Source organism: Poecilia reticulata, linkage group LG14 (assembly GCF_000633615.1).
Source record: "Poecilia reticulata strain Guanapo linkage group LG14, Guppy_female_1.0+MT, whole genome shotgun sequence".
Taxonomy (NCBI): Eukaryota; Metazoa; Chordata; class Actinopteri; order Cyprinodontiformes; family Poeciliidae; genus Poecilia; species Poecilia reticulata.
Genome location: NC_024344.1, coordinates 4708851 through 4735231, shown reverse-complemented (window position 1 = coordinate 4735231; position 26381 = coordinate 4708851). Strand labels below are relative to the sequence as shown.

The window sequence follows — 26381 nt, the reverse complement described above, 5'->3', positions numbered from 1 at the left end:
TTTTTTTGCTGGTCATTTTACTGCAGAGCTCCTGGCCTAAGTCACATTCATTAGAAGTAATGCAAGGGTTGTTTTGTTGAATCCAGATTAGTAGCTGTAATTAAATGCAGGCAGTGAAGCCTGTCAAATAATAATGTCTTGATCAACTTGCCTTCAGTTTCAGAAAAAAACAACATGGCCATCTGGAGAGTTGGTCACACTCTTTACATCTCTGGCAAACAAGAATCTACTTTCAGATCAAAATAATGCAGTACAACAGGAGTCTGCAGGATGTCTTCTGCAGGTTTTAGATTCATACTTATTCTAACATGAGTCAAATGAATGGTTCTTACTAGGCCTTAGCCAAAGTGGATGCCATGTTGAAGAGGTAATTCAGTGATTTCAATAATCTGTGTTGGAGCAGAGATGCATCACAAAGCCCTGAATTAAAACAAGGAGAATGAGCAACATTGTTTTGGAGGGAAATATATAACAATTACCAAAGAATGTTGATTGGAAATGAACTTGTGCACCTCTTCAGATATATTTCATAGCTGTCAGTTCAGCTTGAAATATTGAGGATAAAGAGACCTTCAGGACCAAGGTCAGCTCCACAATACACTTATAAAAACAAATCTAGTTTAACAGCAAAATCACACATACCAAATACCAAACAGGCGCTGAAATGAAAAAGATAAAACAGTTGAAGTCAACCTGTCGTTCAGGACCATGGAGAGCTCCTGTGGTTCTGAACAGAAACAGTGTGCAGCCTTTAACTCCCAAACCACCAGCCTCACATTTGAATAGCCTGCGTTATAATAACTCTGCATCTCATAACAAGCCCCATCTATTTCCATATTTTTTTTCTTTTTTGCAAAAAATACAGCATTTTATCATTTTTGTGACTTGGGTTGAGATGACTAAACAATATTCAGATCATAATGCTGATGGGATGATTTTGATCATCCCATCAGCATTAGAAGGCCAATAAATAAATTGAAGCCGATCAAAACATCATGGGAAGATGGATTCAGGCAGAGGTCCATCGGGACAACAAGCATCTGAGATTCTAATAGCAGCACAATGGGATCATTTACATAAAACATTTTCCTCTTCTTCATGTGTTTCTTTCTTCAAGACAAAAGTACAAAATACTTGGAAAAAGGCTTTCTGTACAAATGCTGCACTTTCAGATATTTTTTGTGGAAAATAAATAAATATTCCTCTTCATAGTTCTGCACTACTAGTTCATAAAACCCATGAAATACATAAAATGTTATGGTTAAATTGTAACAAAATGGAAAGAGTGCAAGGGAAATTTCTGCCTTTGTAAAAACATTGTGCAAGTAAGTTGGAATTGGTTTCATTCCCTTTCACCTAAAAAAGTAAAGCTAAAAATGCAATCAAAAATACAGACAAATTATATGATTTTTATGATAGAAGTGAGCTCTATATTGATAATTTACATACTTTATAAAAATCTCAAACTGGTTGAGTCTTCAGTCAAGAACCAAATGGACGTGACTGATCGAGGTTGGAGTGTAAATATAGGCTCAGGCAGAAACATAAAACATAAGACTTAGACACAGAAAGACAGCAAGTGTGCAAATAATGGAAAGTGAGCTCACTGCTGGCGCTCCTGATAAGTCGAAAGAGCTATATTAACGTCAATATTTATTCCTCCAGACAAACAAGGACACCAGCTCAGTCATGCTCTTCTCTTCGCAGGACCCTGGAGCTTACTTGATGGACGGTGGCTCTATCTTCCTGCACAGAGAGCTGATTTAGCGACGGCTGCTTTACACCGGCTGCTGCTGATATTGTCACGGTGCCCTCTGTGGGGCCTTCAATTTGACAGGGAATCTCAAAATTGATTTATCACAGGCTACTCATCCCTATGTCCTGACCACAGTGATAACCCGGATGTATGTGTGTGTATCTGTTCACTGTTATGAGGATGAGCCGGGTACTAATGGCATTGTGAGTCTAGTTTCCTTCCCCTCTGAAAGCCTCAGTTTGTTCATGGTTGCTTAAATGCTAAATGAGAGGAGACACACAGTGGCTCTGCAAACATGTAACACAATATAATAAATTTGATTACATGAATGCACAATAGATGAATGGAAATCACAACTCCTCAATGTGGGGCCAACTAATAGAGATGTAGAATCTAATGTGTAACGTAAGGATATCGACACAGAACAGAGTAATGCCAATATACATTTTAATATAATAGTTTTTATGCTCAAATGCTGTGCTGAAGTTTCAACTGGTCTTCATAGATATCTCTTCTGGTATTGCAAATTTATATTTCCTCATAGATTAGGTTTTGTACACTTTTTTCTTTTAAAAAAGCAAATAAAGACGAAAAGAGGGAAACAAGTGTCAAGATGAAACAAGCAACGTTTCATCTTTGAGATAAAGTAAGTAAAATATGAACCTCACAGATGTTTCATTGTTTGGTTGATTATAAACCGTTATGTCTGTTTCAGAATCATTTTGGTGACAGTAAGTTATCTTAAATATGTAGGGAAATAGGATGTTTCTGTCATGATCTTGGGTTATTTCAATAGGTTTTGGGTTTAGTTTATTCTTTGATTGACTAGATCAGTTTCTGTTTATTTTACTTTAGTTCTCTTTGGTGATTCTAGTTTATTTCTTGTCTGTAGTTTATGTTAATCTTGTTTTTTTATGTTTCTTTCTTATTCTTTAACGTTGGATTTAATTCCTAGTCCTCGGTCTTCTCTTCCTCGCCCCCTGTGCCACTTTCTCTCTCTCTCTCTCTCTSTCTCTCTCTCTCTCTCTCTCTTTCTCCCTCTTCTCCCAACACACCTGCAATTAGTAGCTATCGCTCAGGTCCATTTTCCAGCATTCCTGTGGTGTTTGAGAGTTTTTTCATAAATTTTTCATTAAAACATCCTTCACCAACAAGCTGCCTCTGTCTCTTTGCATTCAGATCTTTTATCAACCAACCTACAACATGACAGTTTTCATCATGGATGTGTGGGTGAAAGATCTGCACCAAATGCATAAATCCAATAAGAATCAAAATCTCCGGGGAATGTTTTCAACTCCTTGTTACATTCGCTCAAGAAAGAATTACACAAGACATTCAAACTCAGTATCTTTTCTGTTTCTCTACAGAAATTTCTCAATTTTTAAGTCTGATGTGACCCATACTAGTGAGACAGCTCATAAAAAGTCCAGTGTATCTTTTTGAACTGCAGTATGGATGTTTGAGCACACAATTACCTATAGGTAAGCAGCCTTGGCATGCAGTCTCAGGACTCTGCAGTAACTGTCAAGTGTGCATTTTACTCATAATAGGATCCATCAGACCTTCCATTAAACTCTTGAGGAAGAAGTGTTGGGTGTGTAAGCAGGTGGAGATCAGTGTTAATTTATCCCTCCTTCAGTGAAGATGGGGACACATGACCCACCTTCCTCCTATATCAAATGCAGAGCGCAGCTCTACAGTCTGCTTCACCTGCCCTTCAGTCTGTCCATCTGTCTGTCAGCAGACCTGCGCCTCAAACTGTACGCCACCAGCGAATGAATAAGAGATGAGGGAGGGGGAGAACAGGGATGAAGGCAGAAGTGAAGAAGAAGAGCTCTGGAGTAGACGGGGGTGTAAATAGATCTTGAGAAGCTGGTGTCAGCTGTCCCTGAACCATTAATTAGTCATTTAGGCTGGTAATGGACTGGGCCAGAACCAGACAACTGACCCAACAAAGCCAAAATCACTCTGTCACATGACTTAGCTGTAGCTGCTGATCACTGTGTGTGTCAAGGGTGGAAAATTATGATGATTGCTGACTTTATAATGTTGAAAAGAATCAGACCACACAGACTTAAAGAGGTGGTGTTTAATGCTGAAATGTTATCTCACTGAGGGATTAAGCTATTAAACAGTTTTTCAGATATTTAGCCTGCTAGTAGAATCACATTTGGGTAGATAAAGTGAATTAGGGAATTAAAATATTTGACCGTGTGACAACAAATTACTGAGAAGCTGTAAAGTTATTTACAGATCTGTAAATAACTTTGATATTTAACCACATTGTGCTAAAATATCTTTAGGTAAGATGCTCATTCAGGTTGAATTATGTTTACTTGTAATATTCTTCTGCAGCAAGACATCACATGCAGTTTGATGCTAGATTATAAATCTGTCCATTATTACAAAAACCATGTAGAAATACAGTTCTTTTCACATCACCTGAACTGTTTTTTATTGCTTTTCATGTTACAAAGTAGCTGAAAGCTAAAGTGAAGCCTTGTTGAAAGAAGTCAGATTATGAGTTTATCACAAGCCGTGAAAGTGACGCAGCAAACATTTGGCAGAAAGTTCTTTGGTCAAATAACACCAGATAAAACTTGTTCTGGTCTACTTTGTCTACAATTTGCCTGTAAGAGCAGAACAGAGTGTTAAATGCCATAAACTTTATTTAGTTACAATTATATAATAACTTATTTATAAAGCCGCCAGCTCTGCTGCAAGTTGCCTGCCTTCAAATCTTATGCTAATAAAGTCATGTCTATTTGAGTAGACACTTTTATGTGTTACCTTTACATGTCACACAACATTTAAAGTTTTATGAATGAATGCAATCCAATCTGAAAATGAATAGTTCAGAGAGTGTTCATTTGACAGTCATTTGATTCAGTCACTTGACCTCTCAAGAAGATATAAGGTTGAGTTACAAAGTGCCTCACAAATATCCAATAACCTTTCAGAGATGCCACAAAATAACTTTTCTCAAAACTGCTCTTTACTTTTGTAACCGTTTTATATGTGCTGTACTTCTTTATAAGCCTATTATAAATACTTTTATTTGGTGTTATTACATAAGACCGATTCCTCCAGCAGCACTCAGGATAGGTTTACCCCTCATTGTGTTCCATGGTGATCGTTGCTTTTCTAACGAGTGTGCGACAAACAGACGATATGGATACTCGGCGTCTCCTGTCTTTGTTTAGATTGAATTACAAAACGCTTGATATCTGATGTTCAACTGACCGCAGTGTATCCTTCTGGCTGACAGCAGCTGATGACACTGAAGCCCCCATGGCGGCTAAAGGCTCTGCTGCTGAAATGTATCAGTGGCACCTTGGAAAGTGAATCAGTTGTCTGACTCAAGGAGAAGACACTGGACTGCTGCCAGTCTCGTTAGGAAGGGTTAATCAGTCAAAGTGCACATTGTTTCCGTTTCTGACTTAATGCTGGAACTTAACCATTTTCTGTCTTTTCATCTGGTATAACTCTTTTTAAACACATTTCTGCAAAGCAGATTTTGGCATTTGATGCATAATTTAGTTGTGGGACGGACACAGAGCTTACATGGGGTCATAGTCGAGGTCAGAGTTTGAACTTGGGTTTGGTTAAAGCTTCAAGTTTCCACAGTTCGCAGAGTTCATAAGATACTCAAGTGACCTCATGGTAAATCTTAGTCCCTACAAGTCAGCGCTTATTTATTTAAATATAGTAAACAACGGTAAATAAAGGGAAGAGTGAAGTCCTTGTTGGCCACTATCTCCCTATAAATCCTCCCTCGTCATCCGGCAGTCCTGAAGGGAAAATGTAAGCTCTGATATTTATTCACAGCATGGATGGGCAGTCAAACTCATAGCTTCTTCCATACATCAGCAGCCAGACTGCTCATCACATCCACCCACTGTCAGGGTGAACTTTCCAGGGTGAACTGCTGCTGCTTTCTGCACGGACCAGGCAGCAGGACCCCACATGATGGACAGGCCAGAGTCCAGCTCTATGTCCTCTAAGTTGTTCAGTTATTAATATCATACCTGAGTATAGCTGGGACTTGATTTTAGAATTCAAAGATTTTAAAAACAAAACACAATAAAGGATTTTTTTAAAAGAGTGGTTTATGCACTACATATGAACAACAATACACTTCAGGAATTAGTTTATTCAATAAATGAAGTTGAACTGTGTTACTGCACATCACTTGTTCAAGACAACATCTTGTCATTTTGAAAAGGACTTAATTGGTCTTAGATTAGCAATAGATTTCATTTAACATTTATCCTTCAGCTTGTCGTTTAAATTGAAATAAGGTACCTCAGGTTATCTATCAGGCCACTAAGTTTATACAAAACGACTCCATGGTCAATCTATACATATAAACACTATAAAGACTCCTCATACCCTCTTCTTAAATTGTTTTGGTTTCTGCCATCCAGCAGCAGACAAGTTGAAGAAAAGGTCTTATAGCTACTACGTTTTTTTAAAACTGGAAAATACTGAAATAATCCTAAATTAAGTTTTTCTTTCACCAAACTTTCTGAGAACTCCACCTGTTTTCTCTTTTTCTGCTGTTGTTTTGGGACATGAATGACTGTGCAGAATCATGTATTTAATTCGTCTTAACTTTCTGCTTTGTACATTTCTGTTGGACTTAGCGTTGCTTTCATCACTTTGTGGCCTGAATTTTTGAGGGTCTTGTGCTTCATTCTACGTTCTTATGTTTTAATGTCTCTGCTCATGTCTGTGCTCAGTTTGTGTTTTGTAATTGTCTCTGCGTACGTTCACTTCGTCTTCCAGCAGGTACGCTCCATCGTCAGCTTCCTGCCCTCCAGCTGATTCCACTCAGTTAATCAGTTTCACCTGTTGCTCTTTCCAATATTCACTTTCCTCAATAGTTCAGTCAACTACAGTCAGGTCCTCCTATTTATATAACCTCCTTGCTTACATTTCCTGTTATGTTTCTTTATGCTTCTCAATGAGTTTAATTTTGTATTTCCTACCTCCTGTCTGCACTGAGGTTATTCACCGTGACACAATTTGCAACTTCTTGTTGGCGTATGCACAAAAGGAAACCTGTCTAAGTTGTCTTCTGGTTCTTTAGATGAGAAATGTTACATAATTTAAATACATTTATCTTTAGGATAAGGATCAGAGGAAGGGGTCAGGGTTTGATTTAACCAGTAGTTTACATCTAGGTTTGTAATTAGATCATAAAAGAAAGACTGAATGTTTATCAACCACATTAACAAGTTTCTGAAAAATTATGTTGACAGCAGTTACCTACAAACATATGTATCTTAAGCCCATATTTTAAAATGACAAGTTACTATTCTGATAAGCCAGTTCTTAATATCAGAGCACTGCTTTCAGGAATGCTGCAGGCTGATCGCTTTTTGAGCAGAATGTCCTCCAGAAACTGTAGGAGACTCCTGAGTAGATTTTCAGTTAATCTTCATTCTTAAAGGTCAAACTAGCTTATAGCTAATGACAGCTGCCTACGCCATTACCCATCCTCCCTCTGGCTGCTGCATGACAGTAATTGATAACTTGTGTCTATAAGTGATCCACTAGTGCCTATTTGTCAAGATGCCCTCTCATTTTGTTGGCCCATAAAATCCCTGAAAAATGTATCTTCATGTATTGCTTGGTCCACAGCTGTTGAATTTTAATCAGCAGTGGTCATATCTCAGCTTTCTTTATCTTTTACATTTCTCTGAGCACTCGACAGCTTGTACAGGTCTGAAATATGGCATGGTGAGATCTTATAGTTTGGTTATTTCTGTGAGTGTCTGCTGAGCAGCAGTTAGCACAAATTCTATCTTTATAGCTATATTTACATTCATTCTTTGGTCAGTGAGTTAATATTGTCACAAAATGAAATGAAGTCTTATAAAAAGGGTTTTGTCTTTATTGTCTTTAATTTGATCATTTTTATGCAGTTGAGTTAGAAAGATAAAATCAAACATTAGTACATTTTGGGCTGTCTAGTGATACAATTGTTGCCTCACTGCAGTAAAGTCTTGTTCTCATTCCGTGGTGAAGCTTTAGAGTTTCCATGTTCTTCCTGTGCATCTCTAGACTTGGTTCTTGTCAGTCATGCATGGAAGTTGGAGGGTAGGAACAATTCTGCGATGTCTTGTGCCAGTGATACTTTAAAGGTGTTGCACAAGACTTTAGTACTACTGCTGCAGAATTAGAAAACTCTTTCAGTCCTGGAAGATAAATCATCTGTTTTATCCACACACAACAAAATGTTCTAACAAGCTCAAACATTCATAAAGATAGACAACAGAGTACATAAAGAGAATGATAAAAAATTGTTACAAATAAATAATCAGTAATATCTGAAAATCAAAATGAACCCAAGTATTACTTGTTTAGTCAACCTGGTTTACTTTTAACCAATACTTTTTAGATTAAAAATATTAATAGATTATTTTGGGTCAAAACTCAAACACATTCTTGAACCCAGCCTTTGGTTAGAACAAACCGTTTTGTTTTTTTAGGCAACAGTTTTTAAGCTTTATAACTGCAGATTCAAGCTTCCCTAAACAATATCCCCAAAACCTAGAAGCACATACCACACTCTTATTGCAAAATAATAGAGTAAAACGGCTGAAAAGCAATAGGAGATCACATTACACTGCAAGAAGAGGAGAATAGTGAAAAAGAAGCATAAGCAGTCATGGAGCTAAATGGCTTCGTTATCCATCCATGTTTCTCCTCACATGAGACAGTTGAACCAAAAAAGGACATAATGTGACATTTATTACCGTGAAAATAAATTATAGAGGAAGGGTCATTATCATCCGGAGAGTTTTGAGAAAAATGAATCTATTCTTAGGTTTTGCCCACATAATGAGATATGCCTGCAGTTTCCTATTAAGAAGTTTCAGAACACCAAGCTTAGCACCGGTGAATAATCTTTCATCAATCAGACAGAAAAAAGTACAAACATTACTCCTATTTAAATGGAGGTGTGCTAGATGAATAAACATTTGTGGATGTTTTGCAAGAAAATGACTCATTTATTTAGCTAACAATTAATATCCCAGGGATCGCAGAAGGCATGCTGACACCACAGAATGTACACAAAGCAAACAAATTATGCCCATTTCCCTGAAGCCAGTTTCCTCCTCAATATTGTTTGTTTACCCATTGGACGTTTGAAATATGCCACCTGGGTTATTGCTTCCTCAAGGTGCATGAATAATTCCAGCAAAAACAATATTCTGCTTCTATGAGAGCTAGCTTCAGCTTTCAAGGACAAATCTGGGATACAGAAAAGGTTTTTTTCCTGTTTCACTTGCGAATAGCCTTTTTAATCAAAACCGACACTTATCCCCTCCACCAAATATATAAGCAGAGAGATGCGACATACATTGGGTCTTGGTCAGCTCTCATAATGCTTTGTAATAAATAGAAACTAAAACAAATGAGGGTGAACACTCAACTGTTCATTCATCAGAGCTTTTTTTTTGGTTCTTATAAAAAACTACTAGAACAAGGTTTTGTGTCTGGACAGAAAAAAATAGTTAAGAATAGAACAACTTCAATACTGCTCTTTTTTATATTTCACTGTGCTGTTGCATTGTTGATGCAGAAATCAAATCTATTGTTCCACAAAAATACTCAATCATTTTTCCTTTGCTGTCTTACATTAAATCAGACCTTTTTTTAGATCACTGGAGGTTACTTAAATTATTTATTTTTACTAAATTCAAGAAATTGGTTCAGCCTTAACATGGTATTAAGTTACCAAATATGATAAGCTGGTCGGAAATTCAACCTAATGAATTAGGTTTTTACTCTACACTTTATCACCAACTGTAAGTTAGATGACTCTCATACTAACGGCTTCATTCAGCCATAACTGATGCCTGACAGACCGTCACCTGTATCTTCAGGGTCACACCACCTGGTGTTTGAGGTGTCTCTCCCTGTTTCACACTGCTTACTCATAGATGTGTGATGGTGTTCCAGCAAGGTGAGCCGGCTGTTCAGGAGAATAATTGGCAATGCCTTTGCTGTCCAGTTCCCTCACCTTGCCCAGTATACACATTCCTCAAGCACACATGCCAAATTTAGCTCATCTCTCTGCAGCCCTCAAATTTAGAAGCTGTCATTCTCCTTCAACCCTTAACCCCCTCATCTTTCTCTCTCTATATTTTTAATAATGATCTATAGGATCTATAGGGTTTAGCTGAAGTCTGAAAGTACAATAAATGATGACTGTTTCTAAATTTTCTCCAGGAGAGATTGTGTTTACCGTCTAACCCCGATTCAGACTTGGATTAATTACCAGCCATTTTTATAATAGCTGGTAACAACTGTCTGTCCTGGACAGTAATGGAGATTTTATTTTTACATGAGCCCAGCTGCACTACCATCCTCTGCATCATGTATCAGATTCCTTCTGCTGAGGAGAGAGAGAGCTGAAAAACTGAGCGCCAAGGAGACCGACTGCCGACGCAAATCCACTAAAAGGCGAATGGAGAGACTGGAGAATATGAGGGGCTTTTAGAGTGAAGAGCGAGGAGCTCATCTAATGATCAGGATGGGATAGTTTGACCTTTAAATGGCCTTCCATAGGGTTGGACACATGAAACTGTAGGTAAACAGATTACTGCTTATTAAAGTGATGTGATAACGGTATAAAAATACAAATAGAGTATCTTGCAAGTCTACCCTTGAACATTTTCAAATTGTGTCATCATATTTTATTGCCATCCCCACAAAGCAGTGTGAGGCGCCACCAGAATACCTATCACAACAATGAAGGACTACAGGCTACAGCAGCCGATATGGGAGAGTCGAAGCTCCACGAGGAATCCACTGTTGAAGAAGTTTGACTTAAATTCCCTCAAAAGCATGTGGGAAATTTCATGGTCATATGGAAGGAAGTTCTTTGATATGATGAGACCAAAGTTGATTTTTTTGACAAACACCACATTAACAAACACACCATCCCCCCTGTGAAGCACGGTGGTGGCAGCATCAGGTTCTGGGGATTTTTATATCATTGTAACTAGTTAACATTAGTTTTTACTTTGACATTAAAGGATGTTTTTTGTATTTTTTAGTTCAAATAAGCCAAATGTTATTGGTCATGGTTGATTTGTAAAAACAGTAATGCATGGAAAAGAATATTTAGATTTTTTTTACTGTAAAAATCAACAAAATGGAAGTGTGAATTTATAAACAGCTTCCCTGCGTGTAACACTTGAATCGTTTTTTTTTACAACCCTTTCTTGGAAAGCTTGGGGACAGCTCTTAATGTTTTGCACATCTGCAGGTAGATATTTAGTATTAAGTGCATGCACTGCATATTTTGTTAAAGCACTCGTTCTTATTTCTTTGCAGTCGATCACCCTCATCACATATCTGTCCCCTTGGACTCCTGCTGTGCTCAGTGAAAACTTCCTCTGAGCTGATCTCAGTTGCCTTAATTTTTTTTTTTACTTTGACCTAGACTTCCACACATAAATCCAAATCTGTCCTGTTGGCTACCTTCCAGATAACAGTGGATGCCTGAGGACATCCAGCTGTGTGCTCTGTCTTCCTGCATTTATCAACATAAGTTGTTTATTCTCTATTGAAACTACCAAATCTTTAGGAGAACGCTTATTCTGACCGTATCTCTTGTTATTCATGAATAAAGCCATAACAGAACTGAGTTACGAGGGACTTTTAGGGTGAAGGTCCTGGGAGAGATGCACTGCAGGTTCAAAAGTCAAAGCACCTTCCTGCTTTCAAGCTATTCAAGCATGAAATTGAATTAGTCAGTGTGCAACTACTGCCATCTAAAGGTCAGAGGGCGACATATTGCAGCGTTTGAGGTTAAATTTAGAGAGAAATTTGCTTGGTTTTTAATCATTACTCATGGGTGTCTAAACAAGAGCCCCCCCCCACACACACACACAAGTTGAAAAGTCCACAGCTATAAAAAACAAATGTTTACTTCTGTTTGAATCGGAGCACATGTAACCTGGAAAGGTTGTCTTATACAGTGCAAGACCATCACTGAAGCATGAAATTGGAATTACTGATGGATCCATTCTGACACACACACACAAACACACGCACGCACACGCACACACACACACACACACACACACACGCACGCACACACACACACAAACACTTACAGGTGCTTACAGACAGAAAATTAACTCTTTCCTGAACCACAATGCCCACAGTCAGAAAATATTTTATTCCGTTTCACAAAATACAAAACTATATTTCGATATTAAGTGTGATCAGTCGGGTTTAAGGTTAGAATGTGGACCGTTGAAGACATTCCTCCAATGCGTTCAGTTCCTGCAGCTCAGGACAGTGAGGACCACAGTGGAGGGAGAGCATTCGCCTGACCTTAGGAATGACGGAGAGGGCCGGGCCTCTGGCACCACTGGGAGAGAAAAAAAAATACACACACACACACAAAGCTGGTTTTTCAATTAAGCAAAAATAATAAAAAGGTTAAACTTACACCTGAAACTGGTGCAGAATTACTCAGCTGAAAATAAGAGGACAAAGTATTTACTTGACTGACCCATTGAAGTGGACCTGAACTAACTTGAAGAGCTGCTGTCCCAGTTCAAGACTGTCTTTTCCATACTGGGAGCTGATAGCTGCAGCACTTTGCTCAAGATGGGTTGCTGCATTTTTCCAGTCACCTGTAGAAACAGTAAAAAAATAAAAAAAATTTTTTAAAAATACAAATAAGAATATGCAACTTCTTAATTCATGAATGTTGATCAGGATCAAAAGTTTTGTTCAGATAAAGTTAAACAGTAAAGACATTGAGTTTGGACTTTAACTGAAGTTAATAAGATATGAAAAGCAGGATTTGTTACTGTTAGAGTAAAATTTTAAAGCCAATGGGTTTCCCTGTGGAAACAGCAGTTCACATCCCTTATCTGTAAAAATTCTCCAGTCAGTAGATTGGGAAACAGAATCTAGTATCAGTAGTGATGCTCACAAAAGCAAACAAATGGAAACCTTTTTCATTTTTCTTTTCTCAAAGTTGTTGCTCTGCAATTAAACTCCTGTTCCTGCACCTGGTTTTGAATATTGCTCGATTATAAAGGATCTTTCTAAAATCTACAAAAAAAATGCATGCCTATCTTTTGTAATTCGCTTAATTTTTCTTCATTGCACCCCTCCTTTTGCTATGTGTTAATCTTTTTGTATAATTTGTTGATGATTTTCAGAAAATGAAAAACAACTGACTTTAGTAAAATATATCCAGAAAACATAGTTACAGATAAATAAGTCATAAAAGTACACCTTCATTTAGTAATGGCAAATTATCTTAAATAGATGGTATCATATAAAACCGTCCAGGCCTTTTGTAACTCTCACCCAAAGAAGCGTAAGCTCTGGCGGTGGCATCAGCCAGCTCCCCCTGCAGCGGATGAGTATCTCTGAGTAGAAGTCCAGACTGACTGCTGATCTTTTTCAGGAGGTGCAGGGCTTCCACTAGGTGACAGAAGAGTGGAAGAAGGACTATTTGTAACCGTGTACCTGTATGTTTAAGTCTTAAAGAGTTTTGTCTGGAATTTTGGAAAGGAACCTGGATTTTCTTTTTCCATGAGCGCCACAGCTTTCTCCAAGGCAACCCTGAACTCCTGCAGCTTGTGGTTCACATCAGATGATGATATTTGATGACCACATGGTAAAAGAGAGCATGAAAAACCGCTTCCTTTGTTTTTCTAAAGGAAGAAATATAGACATAGACAATATTTCAGATATTCAGTACAAATGTTTCATAGAAGTGCAAAAGAGGAACAGATCAGTAAAAATCCAAAGTGAGTAATAAATAGTCATTGAGTAAATTAATATACTTTAAGAGCTCCTTTGCACTTTGTACACAGGAGTCCTGACTCGTTCCTGCTGCTCTCCCTCATCTCCTCCTCCTGGCCGCTGCAGGCCTCACACTCACACAGGAAGTAGTACTGTTCCTGCAGGAGACGCCGCCGTTCTTCAGTCCCCATCCTGTTGCTGTTGGGCCCTGAGGACATGCATCAGACATTTAAAAGTGTCTTTTAAGCCAGCAACGTTTTGTGATTTTTATGGGGAAAAGCATGTTTTGCTAAGTGGATTGTTTGCTTTTACAAGTAAATACTAAAATTGTTTAAGAATGTCTCATATAAGTGGGGAATTTGGCTGTCACACAGCTGACCATAGCAGTGCAGGATCTCCTCTCCAGCAGTGATATCTCTGGCTGCTCTGACCGTCACAGTGACTCCCCGGTCCTGCCGTCCTTCCCCAGGGAGACGCCGATTGAAACCTACGGACTCCTGTGAGCCACCGGGATCATCAGCGGTTCCGGTGCTGAAAACCAGACTGGTGTTGGGACGGCAGGAGTGATTGAGAAGGCTGAGAGTTGGAAACATCGCTGTGGCAACTCGAATTTCCTCCACAGACCGCACTCGAGAGTTTTCAGATACTGTAAGAGGGAAAAGACGACAAACTAAAGGTTGTGTTTTTAAACAGATTCCAGGGTAATACACTTCAGTGCCTTGCTAAATTATTAATACCCTTGTACTTTCTATTTAGTTATATTTTTCCAACCACAAATTGTGAAGTAAAAGGAAATGACATTTATAAATTAAAAAGCGTTGTCAGGTATTTGTAATTGGCGTTAAACATGGCTCTACAAGGCACTAACTCATCACATAGGTTAAAAAAAAAAGAAAACCTACATATAGTACTGTTCACAATCATTCACTATACTTTGCTGGTCTATTACATAAAATACCAGCAAAAAGTGTTTACATGTGTGAGGCTGAAAGGGTAAAAACACCTGTATTTGCTTTAGCCTGGAAAATCCCAAGCTGCAGTTGTTTATTGTGACATTTAACGTGTAGGAAACTTACCTGTGTCTTGCAGTGTGACGACTGCCTGAGCATTACACCTCAGCTGCAGCATGTGCCTCAGAACTGCACTTCCCACAACCCACAGCTCTGAGCTCCACTCTGAGTCTCCTCCTTTCTTCTTTGGTCCGTCTGAAGATTGGCTGGTTATTGATGAAGCATCACTCAGTTTCCAAGATGTAGGAAGAGGACCTGCCTTGCTGAGCTTCAGGTAAAGTGTTGCCACAGTAAATGCACACAGGTGACGCAAACTAATGCTCTGATGCTCCGTATGCTGCAGCAGGTGAAACACGGTCATGTATGGATTATACTGGTCAGACTTTTTCTGCTCATCCCGGATCGTCTGCCTTGCTCTGTGGATGTTTTCAATCCCGGCCTTTAGCGTTACCCTGAGAGCAAGCTGCGCCATTACACCCATCGCAGCAAGCTCTGATCCCAGTGGACACTCCCAGTGGTGATGCTCTTCCCAGGCTTCCCGCTGACAAGAAGCTGAGCAATATCGGCTGAAGCTGCAGCCCTTACATGGCACGGCACACAGAGTTTCAGCCAAACACCAGTGACATCGCTTGTGCTCTGCTCCAAACACAATTTCCCTCTGTATGTCCGGCCCGTGTCCACTCTTTCCTTTAACCTTCTCAACTCCTGGAATGAGGACCCAGCTGAACGGCCTGTCACTCAAAATCACATCTCCAGCTGTGATCCTCTGCAGAGCCACCAGGTGGCAGCCTTTTTCTTTGCTGCACCCAACAGAAACTTGGGGACAAATGCCAAATCTGAAAGCTTCACTGGATGATATTGTAAGACTTTTGCTGCATTGATCATCGTTTGAGACATGATGGAGTTGATCGTTTTTTGTTTTTGCAGACACAGGTAGGTGGTTCAAGCAGAGACTGCGACGGTCCTGCAGTTTGTGTGAGAGATGAGTTGGATAGCCAGTGTTCAAGGCTCTGTCGATGTCATAAAGACATTCCTAATGAAAACAGAAGTTGATGAATAAACTTTACAGAAGACTAATGAAATTACAAAATTTAAGAATAACATTTTACAATCATAACCAAGATACCCAAACTTCAAAATGAATGATAAAGTAAAGAGGTCTGAAAGAACAGCCTGTGAATGAGCCATCACCATTCAATTAACACCTAATTAAATGTTTCTAATTAACACATCAATCAACATTTAAAAAGCAATTTTACATTGAACAAAGTGCTTTACAAAGAGTGAAGTGTAAAACTATGATAATATTGATATACAAAATAACACTTCGATATTAATTAAATATGATAAATCAAGATGTGGGGATGAGCGAGACTTCAAAATGGATAAGATGATCAATAAATGGTTCTAATTGAATTAGAAATGTAACTGTCATTCAACAGAACAGATATAATCACGAAATCAGATAATCACATTGCATCATTATAACATGAATGGAGGATAACCTGAATTTTAACTACAGTCTTAAATGGAAACTTCCACTAACTCATGCTAAAATATGCAGATTTGTTGGTGTACTTGGTCTACTAAGCAGATAAATAACAGTATTTATTCATTGTTCAGAGGAATATTTGAAATATAACTATATCAAGTGGTTAAAAACAATTGGGAAGAAGTTTTCTAAAAACTGTAAATAGTTGGTTTAGCCCTGTCATTTGCATAGATAAATCTCTCAGTTGCATGATTTTGCTTCAGTCTTTTAAGATTGTTTTTCTCTTTGAGTTCAAAGTTTAAAAGACTTTTAATTGCTTAATGCCTGATTTTATTTTATACATACTTGGCTTGTCTTTATTCAGGAGTCTAATTTATAAAAAAACATTTGGTGTGGCATTTCATTATTCCAATTTTTTTCATCAAGCCTCCTGAAAAGCAGAGAATGATCAGCCCTACCTGATACTGCTGCAGATGGTAGAGAGCAGCAGAGCGATTGGCATAGCACAGAGAAAGCTGCTCTGAACTTTGGGGAGCAAAACATATTCCCTGTAAAAGCAAGAAGTTTTCTTTGATTTCAGTTAGCGACAAGAATATACAGTTCCCCCCCATTTTTTTTATTTATAAATGCCTTAAGAACAATATGTACATACAAATGTTTTGACAGTTGACCAGCATTTCAAGATATTTACCATCAGACAGCTACATGTTCACCTATTGAATACTTTAACTCTCTGAACTTCATTTACAGCAATAGTATGTGAAGCATATGGTCCTTTGTAGAACATTTTAATTCACCTGTGAATAGTGCAGAGCTGCAGCCTTGTAGTCTCTCGTCTTAAAGCAGGAGTTACCCTTTTCTCTGCATCTGGCTGCTTCTTCTGCATCTTTCTTCACCGAGAGTCCTGCAGAGATCGATTGAATTGCATCCAGATCCTGTTGACTGGAAAACACAAAGATGCTTTTTTTTTTTTTTACTCTTGCGGCTCAGGGTTTTGTCAAAACCACCTACTGGCAAGAAATTATGGGTTAATGAATTATCGTAAACAATTCAACCTGGACGTCTTTAGCCCAAACGGTCTCAGATAGCATAACTGAAACATTTAACAACGAGTCAAACTTGTTTATAAACTGCAAATAGTTTCTGTTAAGAGAGAAACGTACTTTGCCAAACTTAAAGCGCATTTAAACACATCATCTATTTCATGCAGAGAGAGAAATGTTTCCTTTATCTCAGGATCCAGTCCACTCCATTTGTGTGCAACGTGATCTTGCCACTGCACGCACGGAAGATCCATCATGAACTACAGTGAGACTTCAAGGCACTATATCAAAGTTTTATCATCATACGTGGAAGCAAAACCTGTATTTAGGTTTGTTTGGGGACGGTTTCACATCCAGCATGCTGCCATTAAAACATCCTTATTAAGCTAATATCATCACTGGCAGTTCCTGGTAAGAACTTTCAAAATAAAATTCCACCTACTGTCTTGGTTTAAACCACAAAAATCTAATTTGGGTAATTTTAGTATAATTGGTATAATTTGGTTTATTAAAAAAATATACCTTTTGACGGTGCCACCATAATACAGCCTAAAAATGTATATATTAAATGTTTAAACAAATTACCAAGCTTATTATTATTATTATTATTATTATTATTATAAAATTTGTAAATTAACAAATAAACCAAAAACAAAACGGTCCTCAGAACCAATTGTGAACGACGCTCTCTTTTATTTTGAAGGCTTACATGTGCCATCTGCGATTATGTCTATTTTGATGTTACCTTTCTCGTTTCCTTCGCTGATCTCGCGAGAAGTGCAATCACTTGTCTGAGACTGCGCACCATAGAGGCTAATGTCTGCAAGCTTTTGGAACAACTTTGCGAAGAAGACATGACTGCGAAACTAACACAGGGGGCAGTTGAAGTAAGCTTCAAATGTATTACAACAGAATGTTTATGTTTACCATTAGAATAAATGTGTTATGGTTACTTTTAATAACGGAGCGCTCCCTCCAAGAATCTGCTAGCGTTTGCTTAGGATATTTATAGATACATTGGGACTTTACATGTAATGCTCCGAATTAAGAAAATTGAGACAATAAATGTGTGCTCAATTTTATAAATACCTGGGACAGATTATGTTTAAATCTTCGTATGAGTAAAAATTTGATCCCAGAGGTACCGCGTCTGCTCTATCCCGTCATGTGGTGTTTATATTTCTGGAGCGATAAGAACTAATTTATGTCCATATGCTAAATTTGTAGCATTAGCATCATAAAGTGCTGAATAAATCAGGCTTACTAACAGGTGTGTTTTTCCAGGCCCTGGTCAATGGATCCCATGTAGAGAAACTGGTGCTGCAATTACTGGTGAGTGAAAGAGTGGGCACAATCCAACGCGTTTTTTTCTTCACTGTTTATTGTGTATTTTTGAATAAAAACATAAACATTTTCGGTTTATGTTTATGTACGACTGGAGAAAAATCTTATATTTGTGGTTTGATGAATTGCATAAGTTTTAGTGTGACACAAAATAAAAAACAACCAACAGAATTTTCATAAATTGGTGTCTGTTGAATATGCACATATTAGGTTCTTCTTGGCCAATACAATTTTCAAGTTTTCTTTAAACTTTGATTTGTAGACTTTGCTTTTTTGCCAACTTTCTAAATTTGCAGGGTATCTATCTGGCTTCACACCTGGCCTCTGTTTTTATGTTCTCACTGGAAAACAACTAAAAGGCAGAATCAGTTAAATAAGAAAGACTTTCAGAGCTAAATCATATTCTCTTACAATATTAGTCTCTTTATACTCACTGTGGCAAAGTTCAAACAATTTGTTTAATGTCTTGTACAATGCTTTAGAAAATGTACATTTTAAATTCTTTATTTCATCTTGCTAACTTTCTTTCTGCGTGTTTTTTTTTTAGAACATTCGTCAGATTAACACCACAGGTGTGCCCAGGTACCGCCTCATGATGAGTGATGGTCAGCACTACTTGTCTTGTAAGTATCTTAAACATTTTCAAAATGTTCTAGTTTTAATGTTATCTTTAATAAATTTAAAATTCCCTATTTTTTCTTTCTTATTGTAAAAAAAAAAAAAAAAAATGCATGTCCAGCGTACCAAAATGAATAACTGTGCTTCACTATTTCTGTGTACAAGTATATAATCGTCTATATGTGAAAAATGTTTGCATCCTCAGTGGTCTTATATTGGCCACTCAAGCTATGTGGAAGTTCATGTTCGGGTTATGTAGTCTTTTCAAACTGGTATTTATAGTCCTGCTCATTATCCAGACTAAATAATTAATTTTCTGCAATTGATCAGCCTTAATTTGTTTGCATCCGTTTCTGTGTCCAGCCTTCCTGATGGCCACCCAGTTGAACCATCTGGCAGAAGAGAAGCTCCTTGTACCACATTGTGTGTGTTTGTTAAAAAGGATGACCAATAACACTTTGTCAGATGGCCGGTATGCGTTTCCTCTATTTGTAGTTTTAAATCGATTTCTTTTTTTATACTACAATATTCTAAAATTGAAAAATATATTTGTTTTCTATAGAATTAAGTTATTTGTTTTCTGATTAGAATACTTTTAACATTGATATTAACAAGCCAACATAGTATTAAAATGATTAATTTGAATCTAAATATGTTTAAATATGTTATTTCCTTGTTTAGGCACGTGGTCGTCGTTGTGGACATGGACGTCTTGAAGTCAGCAGAAGATGCTGGAGGAAAGATTGGAAATCCCACCTCATATTCAACAGATGGTATAGTTCTTTTAATGGTTTGTGGTTAAATATAACAGCAGCAATGCAGGGCATTACTGCTGTGAGGGCTGATAGATAACAGATGATATTTGATTCACCTGCAGACAAGTTGTCATCTCCAAATAAGGTGTCATCAACCACCTCTGAACCATCGTCCACTTCAGACGCTGAGGTACCTGGACCATCCAACAGCAAAGGTGAGGAAGCGTGAAAGGCCTGCATGTTTCGACTTGGTGTCTTAGATCGGCTTGGAGCTTGATTATAGCTTACAGCTAATAAAAACCCAAAATTAACTTTGACAGAAATTTAGAGTATGAAATACAACCTAATCAATATTAAAACATGTCTGTGTACCATATTTTTCGCACGATAAGGCTCACCTAAAAACCTTCAATTTCCTCAAAAGCCGACAGTGCGCTTTATAATCCGGTGCGCCTTATATATGGACCAATATTGAGCCACAACAGGTCTAGCAACTACGGTAAGCAGCCGCCGACTTCATTTTCGCCCGTAGAAGAAGCGCGCGGTGCATGCTGGGATAGTTGTCAGAACGCTGGTTTGTTAATAAAGTTTGACTGACCTATCTACCTACSGACCTGATAATCAGGTCGTCTGCAGGTCATTTAGCACCACGTTCTCCACCAACATGCTGTGCGCGAACGGAGAAGGGTGACCATCGTCCAGCCATGCCCCGGGCCAGTCGCGGAAGGCTCTCCTCGCCAACCGGAGTCGGACTGTTTTGTTGACATTCTTTATGTCAACAAAACATAAGGGGGCGAGGACGGGGGAAGAGAGACAGAGACTGCTGCCGCAGTGTGTCGGTTGGTCTGTGTTACCCAGAAAGCAGTTGGGCACAATTTCGCAACAGCAACACCGTGAGTGAAACAATGACTGGGGCAGCCTACTATATAAAGCACTCGGGGACCAATTCTTTACAAATGTGGATGTGTAATAATAGAGTAAGGAACAAATCGGCAACCCAAACTGAAGCGTCTATTCTATGCGCCTGACAGTGCGGAAAATACGGTACTTAATACTTGGTCAGCATTCCTACAGCAGGAATTGGTGCTTTAATGCATCTTGGAATGGAAGTGACCAGCTTGTAGCTCTGCTGAGCTCTTGAGGAAACCAATGTTACTTTAACAGGAAACATGATTTATACACATAAAAGGAAACTCGGGTAGGGAAATAAAATTAGGGCTATGTCAAGACTTAATTATTCCCTTACATAAAAAATAATTAAATGAAATAATTGCAACCCTTTATATTCACAAAACCTTTAATATTTACGTACCCTAATTTTGCCAACAGAGGGAGCCATTCACCCTTTACGTTTTTTGGAGCTGGTGTATGTTTTTAACTTACTGGATTTTCTCCATATTGGCTGTGTTCTGATTATAAAACCCCAAAACCTTGACAGAAAGATTCTTATCCAGAAAGTAGCACTACTGAGCAAAACACAAAAGCATGTTATTTAATTTCTTACAGAGCCAATATCACTTCTTTTATCATAGATATTTTTCAAATTTTTGTAGAAGCAGGATCATAAACCCCAGTGCTGATATCCATTTTTTCTTTTCTAAATAGATATTGCTATTCATTTATATTTATATAACCTGATCAATTGGTTTTAACAATGCAACACGCCTGAATGATGGCTAATTTCTTTCTACTGTGGATGGTGCTCTGAATTATACCTAATGTGTCCCATTTAGGATCAGATCCTCTCTTATTAGCTTAGCATGTGCTTCAGCCAGTAGTTTTTCAGCTCCTGCTGCTCTCAGCATTAACATTGCTTTAGTTGTGAGGCAGGAACATACCCAGTCGTCCTCCTCAATAGAAGATGTAGGAGGGTGGGTGGGTATAATGAGTTCCTGATACATTGTGTGTTTGTGTAGGCGCTTGTCCACATGTGTGTGTTGTGACTGAGGGAGGGTGTGTGGGCTGATGGCTTCTTCAGTTCATGGCTTCCTGTATGTTGTGTTAAGGACTGGATTCCCCTGTAGCAAAGCACAGACGGAGGGGAAGAGGGACAGACACGTCTAATTTGACTCAGCAAAGATGAGGGTTAGCCTTTCCTTGTTATGGTGCATCCTTTGATCAGTGTTACCTCAGAGATCCCAACGGTTCGAGAGAACCTGCTGCTGTGTTTACCTGTTGTGCTGACATTGTCTGCACTGTTCTTTGTAACCAGAATAACAAGCTTTATGTGAAGACAGTATTTTCTCTTTGTTAATGTGACCTAAGCTTTATTATTTTTCCCATATTTTCTAAACTACATTTTCAGAGTCGATGAGCATTATTTAATATCACAATTCGAATATTTCAATGAGCTTTGGGAAATCTAAAGACATCAGCTATTACAATTTGACCGGAAGCTCTGAATGAAGGAACGGTCTGAGTCACGTGTAGTGAACTTGACTTCTTGCCTCTTTCACTTACTTCTTTCTCTGGTACCCAAGTTCCTCCAAGCCAGAATGTCTAAGAGAAATGTCAGAACTTTCCTCTTTAAAACATTGCAGTAATTAGGTGTTTGTCATGTGTAAGTAAATAATTAAGCTTGCAGTCTAAGGCAAAGAGTGCAGTCAGATGAAATGCACATCTCGGCTTCCCCTCAGTGAGGAAATTATGAATTAAGAAATTAACTGAAAGCTGCTGTGACCAGCTATTGATGAATAGCATAATAGAAATTATTCTAACAAAAAAATTATTTTTTTCTTTAAAGGGAAGGGGGAATATGTCACCTTAACTCCACACTTCTATCTATTCATCAGCATCAGCAGCATTTATGTTGTGTTTATACATGCCATGTTTAAAGAGGGGTATTGGGTATATACTATATGTACATATAATAAAAATCGGAATATTTTGAATCTTTATTGTAACAAATAAATTTAACAGATGAAATTAGTCTGTTTTAACCCTTTCAATCATTGTGAACATATCATACCACCTGGTTTTAAAGTCTCCACAGCTTCCCTGCTAAATAAATTTCTCATTTTGTGTACTTTAAAGTTCATGAATGCTAATTTATTTGAAATGCCTTTGTGTTTTGTCAAATCCTGAGCCATGATATCAATATTCAACAATGACTTTTACTGGCAGCGACTGTAAAGTCAAAGGTCATGAAACGGTGGTTACAAACACATCTGTGCCTCCATTTAAATATTCATCCGTGGCTTTCGCTTGAAATAGGCCGACTTTCAAATGGCTCAGCACATTTTATTTAAATTTTAAAAAGAGGTCTGGACCAGGTCAGGAAAAGAAAAGTTATTGAATATTCATCACTAACTATTCGCTTTGTCTTCAAATGTCTTTTTCTCACATGTCTGACAGCTTCTGATGCTTGTAAAGGATCATGTGGTTGAACTGAAAAACCATGAGAAGCATTAATTACAAGTAGCAATTAATTTCAAGCATCTGTAGCTCATAATTTTCATGATTACTGTATTCAGTTTTTCAGAAAATGTGATGAATGTGATTAATAAATTATGAATTATTAGACCAATAAATAAGATGTTTAATTCAAGTCTACCTGACATATGTAAATGGTACTGTTCAGTAAAGGCACTCCGTACTTGGCTTGCCATGCCACAGTGATGAACCTTTAACTCAATAGAGAGGCTAAGGAAGCCTAAGTTACTTTTGTTGGGTTTCATTTCTCTCTGTGGTGTTTAGGTATGGTGAGGGTTCTGTTGGTGATGTGGGCATTGCTGGGAATATGAAATCAACTTATCCATAAAGTTTATGAAAGAGAAGCATAAACACTAGTGGTGACTTTGGACTTGACAAAGTGGACCAAAACCAGGAGAGGAGATAATATGGCTCACCTGTGGAAACTGCTGCAGCCTCCCACACGATCTCAAGTTGCTTGCAAGTTCCTGGAGTAAATTTGTTTTCTAGTTTTTCCTTCCACTCAACTTTCCACTTATATATTTAGATTTACATCATGAACAGCCAACTTTTTGACATCTAACCTGTTGATTACAGGGTGACAGTGATTGTCTGAGTGTGTCGAGTCTGAACTCCTCCACATGATTGGTCATAATATATCACTATTAAAAACCTTTTCCATTTATGTTTTATACACCAGGGGAGTGGGGTCTGCTTTTGATTTGTGCCTAACAGTCCATTCACCAAAATGCTGTTATGGTAGATCTCAAATGCCAACAAAACCAAAGCCTTGCATCAAAAGTATGCTGACAACAGCTAACTGTTTGGTTTGAATCATTCTGATTGGGCCGATGCTGCTTCATTGTAGGAGGTGAGATGGCGCCATATGAGATTGTGGGATGAACCAAACTGTCTTCTGGCATTTCATCTGTTCAAAGGAACAGAAGAAAAGAGCTCTGCAGTTCTTCAAACTAATTTCAACTTTCACCCTTTTATGATTTATTTACATTATAGTTGAACAGAGATTGGGACATACTTTTGTATGTTTTTATTTTCTGTTTCTACAATTTTAGGTTCAGCTGAAATGTAGCTATTTATTTACCTTTTCTAAACTAGAAGCATATGAATTATTTTATCTTCAACCTTGACTGCAAGTGTAAAGAATGTCGGTGTTTAGTTTATTATGATGTAGTCCAGGTTTTAATCATTTAGCAGATGAATATGTTTAGGCCTATGTAATTCAGACAGCTAATATAAATTGTGCTTCTTTTAATTAAATTCACATGTCAAATCAAATGCTTGTCTGGCTTCGTTTTCCACTGACCGTTTGTTTTTCTTTTTTTTCCTCCTAAGGATGGGGAAAAGGTTCCACTGGAAAAGCTCCTGTGAAGACTTCACCAATGAAGACCTCTCCTATGAAAGGGGCGCCCTTAAAGACGTCACCCATGAAAGCCTCACCAATGATGACCTCTCCTATGAAAGGGTCACCCATGAAGGCTTCACCAATGATGACCTCTCCCATGAAGGGTTCGCCCATGAAAGGGTCACCCATGAAGGGTTCACCAATGATGACCTCTCCCATGAAGGGTTCACCCATGAAGGCGTCCACCAGTTCACCAGGTTCTGTCCCAAAAGTGATGCCTATCGCTACCCTCAACCCGTACAACAGCAAGTAAGTCTACCTGCTGCTTTGACCTTGTTTTCCACATATTTGTTTGTTGTTTAAACTCTGTATCACACAGTTGAAAAGTACTGTGCTTCCTCCTATTTTCATATCAAACTGTATTCATTTGTCGTTTCACTCTTAAATCATTTTCGTTATTGCTCAGCCATCAGCCAAAGTATGTTCTCTGATTTTGTGGCTGGTTTGTTTTTGCTGCCATTTCTCTGAAACACTGTAGGGCATTTTTGAAAACGTGTGTCAGTGCATGCATGTGTAAGCATTTCTTTTTTATTATTATTTTTATACAAATGTGAGTGGCTGTGTGGACTTGAGCGCGTGCATGTATTTCAATCCATTTGCATGGAAATGAAATAAAATGACTGATCTTGCCTCAGAAATGGATTCTTTTTTTAAAGGCAGGTACTGCTGGGTCTTTATGGGCTGCTGCTGAGGTTTTGATTCTATTATTTGGACCTTTGGGGATTTGGCCAACCTTGTCTGTGTCCCTTCTCCTTCACTCTTATATTTTCTCCTCAGAGTGTTCAATTTCACTTCTTTTTTAAAATCTTTTTATTAAACATTTGTCTTTGGCATTTAGTGCTGTTGTTTCTGTTCCAGAACAGTTGTCCAGATTAGAGCAAAGGTACTTTTTTAACTCTCCATGTTTGTGCTCTGATAACATAAATGTGTGTGAAATTGCAGGCTACAAGATAATGTGCCTGTAGGTGTTGCAATAAACTGATGACTGTTCTTGCTTTGATGTTGAGAAGGACCCATGGTGAGTGAAACAGATAGTGTCAGCAGTTGTGCTTCATGCAGGAAGGCTTGAGTGGAAAAATAGTTAAACATTTTTGCCTGTGTTGGACATATTACAGTTATACTTCTTTTGGCAATCTACTTTGACTTCTGGCTGTCGTAAACCCGGGTGTGGCGGTCCTCTCTGTATCATGCTCTCTCTGGATCATCCTCATAATTGGGGGTTTATTCGCATAAGTTACATTGTGTATATCCTCCACTGTTTTAGCACAGAGATCAGAAAGCTGGAAAAGTGGAGAGTTTTGCAGACTTGCTTAAACAAGAATAAGAACTATATTTTGTAAATGCATATATTTATGAATGCATTAAGTTGTTGGTAGACGTACCAAGTTTGAACTTTGAGGAGAAAGTTAATTTTCCTTTCTTGAGACTTTAAAAGCTTTCATTTCCAATTTCTTTGAATTGTTTAATGATATGAAGGGCCTGAAATTCACTTGTGGATTATGGGTATTGCATATTATATAATCAATTCCTGCAAATCTAGTTTTCATAATATGGGAAATTTCCACATACTGTTACAGTGATATGTAATAACCACCATTGGAGCCATAAACTAAAATGAAGAACACTTATAGCAGTCTCCCTTTCTCTCTCATGGTGTCATTGAGCCGGACAGTGATCTGTTCACCAGACACAAAATTAACATCCCTCCGTGGTCATCTCACCAGATCTGAATA

At 38.1% G+C, this 26381-nt stretch overlaps 2 protein-coding genes across 3 annotated transcripts in view; one reads left to right on the top strand and one right to left on the bottom strand.

The window, feature by feature from the left end:
- Positions 1-11937: 11937 nt before the first annotated feature.
- On the bottom strand, positions 11938-18431 carry smyd4 (SET and MYND domain containing 4). 2 transcript variants are annotated; one of them, XM_017308590.1, is made up of 10 exons: positions 18362-18431; positions 16852-16996; positions 16513-16602; positions 14629-15595; positions 13932-14198; positions 13594-13760; positions 13323-13461; positions 13112-13228; positions 12300-12423; positions 11938-12155 (listed from the first exon to the last, which is right to left on the bottom strand). In XM_017308590.1, exons 1-10 carry the CDS (start codon positions 18400-18402, stop codon positions 12023-12025), a joined length of 2190 nt encoding a protein of 729 aa, XP_017164079.1. In that variant the 5' UTR covers positions 18403-18431; the 3' UTR covers positions 11938-12022. The 2 variants fall into 2 exon arrangements, with proteins under 2 accessions (XP_017164079.1, XP_008425592.1); XM_008427370.2 differs by lacking the exon at positions 18362-18431 and adding an exon at positions 17218-17473.
- LOC103475593 (replication protein A 70 kDa DNA-binding subunit-like) overlaps positions 17866-26381 on the top strand; it is a 36817-nt gene continuing 28301 nt past the window's right edge. The window contains exons 1-7 of the mRNA XM_008427369.2: positions 17866-17984; positions 18382-18429; positions 18989-19064; positions 19423-19531; positions 19741-19832; positions 19937-20029; positions 24579-24897. Coding sequence (XP_008425591.1) covers positions 17952-17984; positions 18382-18429; positions 18989-19064; positions 19423-19531; positions 19741-19832; positions 19937-20029; positions 24579-24897 — 770 coding nt within the window. The 5' untranslated portion in view covers positions 17866-17951. The remainder of the gene's footprint in view (positions 17985-18381; positions 18430-18988; positions 19065-19422; positions 19532-19740; positions 19833-19936; positions 20030-24578; positions 24898-26381) is intronic.

Bases quoted from the DNA above. Each gene is read 5' to 3' on its own strand.
- smyd4 (XM_008427370.2), bottom strand. From the start codon at position 17,354: ATGATGGATCTTCCGTGCGTGCAGTGGCAAGATCACGTTGCACACAAA. The intron at 15,596-16,512 runs GTAGGGCTGATC...TGTTTTCATTAG, and splicing joins ACCATCTGCAGCAGTATCAG to GAATGTCTTTATGACATCGA. The intron at 13,462-13,593 runs GTATATTAATTT...TTCTTCCTTTAG, and splicing joins AGTGCAAAGGAGCTCTTAAA to AAAAACAAAGGAAGCGGTTT.